Genomic DNA, 7,877 nt, shown 5'->3' on the forward strand with positions numbered 1-7,877 from the left:
TGGGCAGCAGAGAGGTGGCACCTGTGTGAGCCAGGCCCAGGGATTATATAACCCTCCTTGGGCAGCTAAAACCCAAGCTTGTGGTGTCAGTGAGAAGATGGGGCTTGAGCAGTGGTGCTGGAGCAACTCAAGGATGTGGTGAGTCAGGTTTGGGATAGAAGGGGAGCTGGGCCCCTTTATTGATGCTTTCTGATTGGATTCTCTTTTCCTTGCAGGTTGCTGCTCCTCTTTGGATTTTTGCTGCCCTTAGCCCCTTGTGCTGAAGGCCTGGGGGATCAGGATCTCTTGGGTAAAGTGCCCTCCCTGGGTGGGCAGTGGGGGGGATGTGGCTTTGGCTTTGCTTGGAGCTGCTTCCCCTCTGCCTTGGCACGGAAGGGGCTCTGGAGGGTGGCTGGCTGGGGGGCTTGCAGGGTGTGTGCCTCCAGCAGGGTTTGCTGCAGCTCATGGTGGTCTTCCCTCTGCAGAGAATGTGACCTGTCACAGGGATGGGATGGAAGTTGAGTTTTCCAGAGAGCTTGGCAACTACTCCTGGCACGTGTGTGTGGTGGGTACGTACTGCTGCTGCCCTGGCCCTTCCTGAATAAGGCCTGCCTGCTGCAGGGCTAATCGTCCACATCCCTCCTAGATGTGAGTGGTGAGGAGATCGTGTCCTGTGACCACACTGTGGATTATGAGAGGCTGACACTCTGTGTCCTGCTTGCCAACTGCACTAGCCTGCAGGTAAAGGGGTCTTCATTCTGGGAAGCTGCTGCAATGAAGTTGAGATTTTAATTTTTTTCTCTGGACAGGACTGGGTTTACTAGGGTTTCTATTTCTAACTTTCTTCAAGAGTAAGAATACTTATGCTTCTGATAATTTAAAACTGTTACAGAAGAACACTTCATGCCAAAAGCTGGAAAAAAGAAAACCAAACCTACTGAAATTCTTGTTCTTTCAACAAATTAATTAAATTAATTTATTAAATTAATTAATTGATTAAATCCCTCAGAGTGTGCCATAAATGTGTTCTCCTGTAAAGGACTTGAACTACTTGACAGGTTTTCTTGTAGGGAGAATGGACCAGGGTCAAGAGTTTCAGAGCACCAATCTATTTAAATGTATATCTATTGACAGACAATTAACATTGCATGCTGATCACAGCTGTTGGGGCAGAGTAGTAAGTGGGAGGCCAAAACCAGATGCTTCACTGGTATCTGTTGCTTTTAAGTATTTGAAATACCAGAAGTCTGTTTTGCTGTTTATCAGCTTAGTTTTTCTGGATAGCTGACTGGTGCTACAGCCTGCTACTCCTTGGAGTTTTCTTCTTGACTTCTGCAGTTATCTTTGTATCTTCTGCTCTTCAACCTAACCCTGCACCTCCTGCTTTCCTAGAGAGCTCATCCTTTTCCTCTGGGCTTTTAAAACAAGAAGTTATCTTTTTCTTGCACTGGTACAAACACCTAAACCTACTTTGAAGTTAAAGTTCAATCCTAATGGCTTTTAGCTGCCCTCATGCTGTAGTGAGTACTGCTGCCTCTTTCTAATTAATATCTCTTGTCTGTAGCATGGTCAGCACCAGCTCTGGTTGAGGCTGATGGTGAATGACACAATGGGAGAGAAGAATGTCACCTACAGCACTCACTGTGACAGCGTTCATGCAGATAAAGTCATTACTCCTGTGTTTGCTGGTGCAACAAACTGCACAAAAGACTTCATGGCAGTAAGTAGAGGAGTGGGAGTGCCATAGATCCTGCTCTGAGGCTTGCAAGGCAGGGTGGCTCCTGCAATTGTGTGTCTGGGATCTGCAGAAAGCTGGGGAAGGCTCCAGTGAGCTGCAGGGAGGTCGCTTGGCTGCATGCTGATTTTGGCTTGGCTGCTGGCTCTTTGGAGAGCTGGTTTGCAAGTGGTCATTAATGATGCACCCAGTCTGGCTCCAGTCTTATTGCAGGGGAAGCTGATGTTGGCTGTCTGCTTTGGGAAGCTGTAGTTGAGATTTTGCTTTGTGGCTACAACCCTGCAAGTTCCTGTAGTCTAATTCCTGTGCTGTGTTTCAGGTTGCCTTCCCAGGACTCATTTCGAGCCTCAGTGATGAGCATATGGTATGTTCCTTGTGAAGGGAGCTGGGGGGGAATGCCTGGGTTTTTGGCCTAACCTGGGCCTGATGTCTCCAAGCTGGGGAAGGTACCTCTTGGATGTAGTTCCATCTTGCTGGAAAGCCTAATTCTCTGCTGTCAATATAGGGAGCTGGGAGGTGGCAGCCCTGCAGGCTGAAAATCTGATGCCTTGATGCCTCTGTGCCTTCCTTCCCTAAGCAAGGATCTCCTGCTTTGCAGGTTGCAGCCACTCCAATGTCCTGGAACCTGTCAGTTGATGATGGAACCAGAATACATCAGCTGAGCCTTGGGCAAGCAGTGCAGCAAGGCTATAACTTCCTAGTTGATGGCCACAACCTGATCTTTCAGGTGGCCTTTGCTGCCACAGGAGTTGTGTCCTACAAGGTATGTGAATGGAGAATCAGCACTGGGGAGTCACACTGCCCCTGTTTGGGCAGTGCTCTCTCCCTCCTGTAGACCTGGGGAAAGCATTTCCAGGCCAGGGCCAGAGCTGATGTCAAGCTGCTGCACTGCTGGGCTGAGCTGGTGTGTGCAAAGCTGTTGGGCTTTGCACAGCTGTCCCTGACCTGCCTGGCACAAGGAAATGGGGAGGCACAGTGTGCCCCTCAAACAGCAGCAGGGTGAGTGGGAATCTCCAGAAGCAGAATTCTAGCCACAGCCAGCCCTGTGAACATCTGACTGGCAGTCTTATGATCAGCAGCTGTTTTTAGGAAGGGTGAGGTGGGAAGAAACTGCTGTTGCAAACATGAATAGCAGCAAACCTGAAGCTGATGCAGTACACTGCCCTCTGGGGCTGGTCTTATGATGGATCAGGAGCTGAGCACTGTCTAATAGAGCTTCCTCTTCTTTGTCAGCACAACGATAAGGTGCTCTACACTGTGGCACTCAAGCTCATGTACGGCCCTCCTGAGCGTAGACTGACTGTGAAGTCAAGAATGCTTTGTGCTCCAGGTAATGCATGGGAAAAATCAGAACCTGACCTGCTTTTGCCCCAGGGAAAATGACGTTATATTTATCAAAGGTGTTGTTGCAGGTCCAGCAATCTGTAATGCAACACACATGACTGTTGCCATCCCAGACTTTCCAGGGATCCTTATGGATGTGGATGTAGAGAATAAGACCATCCCCATGGATCAGCTTCATGAAAATGGAATCACTCTGGACACACAGAGAGGGGTCAGGCTGCATATTAGCAGGAGAGTCCTTAAGTCCAGGGTGAGTTCTGATCCTTGGAGTCAGAGGTGTTGGCATGATCACACCTCCTTGGTGTTTTGAGGCCCAGAGCAGAGTAGCTTTGACCTTGACTAAGCATCTGTCAAGTCTGTCATGCCCTGTGGCTGGCTGAGGTGTGATTAAGATGAATGCAAACTGACTTTGTAGTAGATAGAGGCACCATGCAAGGCAACTTGGGTTTCCTGGAGTCTTTTGGCAAAAACAGATGGAGGTGAAAATATTCCTGTTGGAGGGGGATAGGTGTTTGGCATGCCTGGAGCAATGCAAATGAGTTTCCCCTGAGGCAGCTGTGCTCTTCAGGCTCAGCTTATTTGTTAATCAGCTCTAACAGGTGCATGTGTTAAAATGAGCTCGTGTAGCCACACTCCAAGAGAGTAACTCTTGTCTTTCAGCTGCCTGGGGAGAGCTGCTCAGGACTTCAGTACTATATGTCCCCTTTGAAGCTGGCTTTTCACTTCCATGGGGAGACTGTGGCAATGGTGATGCACCCTGAGTGCCCCTGTGAGCAGCACACACCAATAGGTAAGTGACTGACTCCTGCAGCCCCTCAGCACAGCTCATTCTTATACTTTGTGTTGGATTAGTTCCTCACCAACAGCTCCTGGCAGACAGAGCCGTCACTGGCTCACATGATAACTTATTTGAATGTCTGTTACAGCTGCTGTATGCACCCAGGATGGGTACATGGATTTTGAAATCCTTGCTGAGAGTACCACCCCACTGCTGGACTTGGATACACTCAGGCTCAGGGATCCTGTGTGCAGGCCAGCCTACAAGTCACCTTTGAATGACAGGGTTCGGTTCCATGTCCCCCTGAACGGGTGCGGGACCAGGCACTGGGTACGTGTGTGGCTGGGGTTGGTGGGATTCAGGCATTGGGAATGCCCTCACTAATGCTGTTCTTTACCCACAGTTTGATGGGGAGCAGATTCATTATGAGAATGAGGTGAGGGCATTATGGACAGACCTTCCCCTGGGCAGGATCTCAAGGGACAGTGAACTCAGGTGTGTCTGGAAACCTCTTTAGGCTATCCAGTATTGTATTACCCATATATCAGCATGACTTACCTGCTCCTTCCTTGTTGCAGGTTAACAGTCAAGTGCTCCTTCAGCAACGGTGATGCCTCCCTCACTATAAAAGTAGACAACCTTTCTCCTCCACCTTCTTCAGTGAACCAAGGTTCCCTCTCCTTAGTACTTCTAAGCTACCCAGGTAAAGCTGGCTCTGGGCTCAGTGCCTGGGAAGCATCTGGAGCTTGTGGAGGGGAGGGTGTATGAGTGAACTGTTCTGGTACATGGACTTCTACTGTCCTGGTGTGCTTCCCTCCTGCCCATCCATGCTGCTTGAAAAAGGTGCCTCAGATCTGTGGCCCTAGGATGGACAGCAGTTGTTGGAGCAGCTGCTGTTGAAGAGCTTGAGGCCCTCTTTGCACCCTGAGGTGTTTAACAGGGCTTTGGCTCTTGCAGAGGACTCGTACAGGCAGCCGTACCGTGAGGATCAGTATCCGATAGTGAGGTACCTGCGGCAGCCCATCTTCCTGGAAGTTCAGGTCCTGAACCGCAATGACCCCAACCTCCACTTGGTACTGGATGACTGCTGGGCAACGGCCTCACGAGATCCAAGATCACTTCCCCAGTGGAATATTGTTGTAGATGGGTGAGTGCCCTGCCATACAAATGGAAGCACCTTTTGCAGCAGGTGGGAGGATTCCCTAATTCTCCTCTGCTCCCTCTTTAGTAAGAGAGCCTTAAGTATGAGGCCCTTCCAAGTAGTGCCCTGGGATGCTGGAATTTGTAGGAAGAAGGTAGCACCTCAGCCTTGAACTTTAATCTGCTGCTTAAAGAAGTCAACACCAACAACCCAAACCTTCTCTACCCTGATGTTCTGACTTGGTTCTTATTTACTGGCAGGTGTGAGTATGACCTAGACAGCTACAGGACTGTGTTTCACCCTGTGGGACGTGGTGTCAGCTATGCTAACTATCGCCAAAGGCTGGAAGTGAAGACTTTTGCTTTTGTCAGTGGTGACAAAGCCCTTCCTGGCCTGGTAGGTGACATTATTCCCCTACTTGGAGGAGCAGTTATTGTTCCAAAATGAACAGACCGCTCATTCCTCTCATTCTCTGTCCCAGGTGTACTTCCACTGCAGTGTTCTCATCTGTCACCGTTTTCACCCAGACTCCCCGTTGTGCATACCGAGATGCCCAAGGCCATCTAGAAGCAAGCGAGGTAAGTCTGGGTGGATTTTAGCTTGCACTGATCCAAGATACCCCACTGCGCTGTGGGGTTCAACTGTGCTGTGTTACTGTTGTAGAAAGTGGGATGGCAGCTGTGAACCCTGCTGTGGCAAGCCTGCAGGGCCCTGTCCTCCTGGTGCCAGAAGAGTGGTCTGCAGCCCGAGGTACTGAGCCAGTGTGGTGCTGAGGGGTGTTGCTTGGGCTTAGTGAAGTTCTATCTCCACAAACAAACTGCTTTTCCCCTTGCTTTGCAGGGAGCACTCTCCTGAGCAAGGAGGCATGGGCTGGCATTGCAATAACTGCTGTTGGTGTTCTCTCTCTGGCCACAATGCTGCTATTTCTGGCTTTTCTTAAGTGCCTAAAAAGAAGAGCGTACATGGTAAATGTGGTAGGTTAGTGTGTATTTCCAAATAAACTTGGAGTAGTCACTTGGTGAATTGTCTGCTGTGTAGTCCCTCTCCTGCATCTAGTTACGTAAATCAATGCTGCTCATCCTCGGAATATCTCCTTAGTTGAGATTTGTCTTTAACAATGACTATAATACTTAATTTCCTGAGTGCCTTTGTTCTGAAACAGACCACTGCTGCGTTAAATTCTTGTTGGACTTTGCAGCCAATTTCCTTTCTTGAATTGCTTATCATTATTCACAATTGTGATTCCATTCAATTGGGTTTTTAAACATCCATTTTGTGCCAGTATCTGCAGTTATGAGTAGCTCCTGCAGCTGCTCTTGTAAACATGAGCCCTGCACTGCACCTGGAAATTAAAACCTGGCTTTACTGAAATTGTTTAGCAACACCCAGCACTTGTGTTAAAACATTACTGTTAAAAACTCCTTTGTCCTGATTATGGGAATCAGATCCTTACAAAAGGTCTTTGAAGGAAATACAGAGTGAAGCCTCCCTTTTCTGCATACAGTAGTCTAGAAGGACGTTAGAAAAACCAGTGGAACAGACTCTTCCTGCTGCCAGAGCTGACCTTCTGATGGCTGGAAGTTCTATTGGCCACTTACTAGGGACACCAGGAGTATGTAATTTGGGGTCTCAAACTGGGGGAGGAAAAAAGTGTGGGTACAGCTAAAGCTGTCTTGTCTGCAGATGTAACACTGCCCACCTGAGGTGAGGCAGTTCATCACGCAGTTCTTATTTTGTATTTGGTACACCTTGCCTTGCACAGTCAAGGAAATGATGTGTAAAATACAAATGCATGTGCCAGAGTGAAAGCGCTTTGTTGCAGTAGGAGTGTAACAGCCTCAGGTTAAACGTTGTGTGGCAACTTTGTGTGAGCAGGGACAGTGATTATCTCAAGTCCAGCTCTGTGTTCTGAGTATGCAGGGTTTCAGCTCAAGCCAGTGGCCAAACCCTGCCCCTTGTCAAACATGCTGTGCATAAACAGCATGGGCTGGGGCTTGTCTGCCACAGCCCCTACTTCCCTTGGGCATTGTTAATGAGCTGTTCTTAATGCAACAGATTTCAGGCTGCATTTTCTAAGTATTAATGTGTATTTCATGCAAAGAGTGTGGAGTAGAGACCATGAGCAACATGATTATTAGACTTTAGGGTAGTGTTTAATAAAATTTATAATAATATAAACACAATGAAATAACGAATCTCATTGGATCCACTTAATGGCAAGTCAGTTACTGTCATCAGCCTGATGGAAGTTAGGGTTGAAATGATTACTTAAGCTATTGTCCAGCAAACAACCTGCTATACTTAAGTCTTGTTGACTTAGCACTTGGCTGGAATATGAAGTATTTCTGCAAAAGCCAGATAAGTGGTGCTTGAAAGAGGGTTTATGTACTTGACAGTGTACTTAACTGCATGGGCTCTTTAGCTCTTCTGACCCAAACAAGGCTAATCTTAATATTCTCCCTCTCCATCCTTCTTGTTCTGAGGCATGGGGGAAAAAAATCTCAGTGCATATTCAGGTAGAGAAGTTTCCCTGTTTCTCATTGATGGAGTCTGAACCTTTGCTCTAGGATGGCTGGAGTCTACTAAATAATGTTACAGTGACTGTTGTGTGAATGTAAACATGCTAGTTAACATCCCAATAAGCTACACTATTTCTCATGTATCTTGTATACATGAATCTGCAGACTTGCACTAGTGAAGGTATTTAAAATAACTCAGGTACCTTCAGTAATGGAAACAGTGCAAGCTTTAGTTTTGCTCTTTGACTTCTGTGTTCTGTACTATTTTTACTGCCTGAGGAGGTGAGACAAAGAGGTTGCACATGGTGACAGCCATCTAGGTCAAAGAGAAAGTTGCTCTTGCCTGGTTTCTGCCCCTGCCTGATACTGTCTCTCTAGGGA

At 47.7% G+C, this 7,877-nt stretch overlaps 1 protein-coding gene across 1 annotated transcript; it reads left to right on the plus strand.

Annotated features, from left to right (window-relative positions):
• The first annotated feature begins 97 nt into the window (after positions 1-97).
• On the plus strand, positions 98-5,996 carry ZP2 (zona pellucida glycoprotein 2). The gene is made up of 17 exons (XM_017734305.1): positions 98-138; positions 216-289; positions 626-720; positions 1,544-1,699; positions 2,034-2,078; positions 2,313-2,477; positions 2,948-3,044; positions 3,127-3,308; positions 3,719-3,848; positions 3,985-4,166; positions 4,240-4,331; positions 4,415-4,539; positions 4,794-4,983; positions 5,238-5,373; positions 5,459-5,555; positions 5,641-5,727; positions 5,818-5,996. The coding sequence occupies exons 1-17, from the start codon at positions 98-100 to the stop codon at positions 5,958-5,960; spliced, it is 2,037 nt and encodes a 678-aa protein (XP_017589794.1). The 3' UTR covers positions 5,961-5,996.
• The last annotated feature ends 1,881 nt before the right edge of the window (positions 5,997-7,877 follow it).

The sequence above is a fragment of the Corvus brachyrhynchos genome, unplaced genomic scaffold (genome assembly GCF_000691975.1).
Source record: "Corvus brachyrhynchos isolate BGI_N302 unplaced genomic scaffold, ASM69197v1 scaffold5, whole genome shotgun sequence".
In the NCBI taxonomy this organism is placed as follows: domain Eukaryota; kingdom Metazoa; phylum Chordata; class Aves; order Passeriformes; family Corvidae; genus Corvus; species Corvus brachyrhynchos.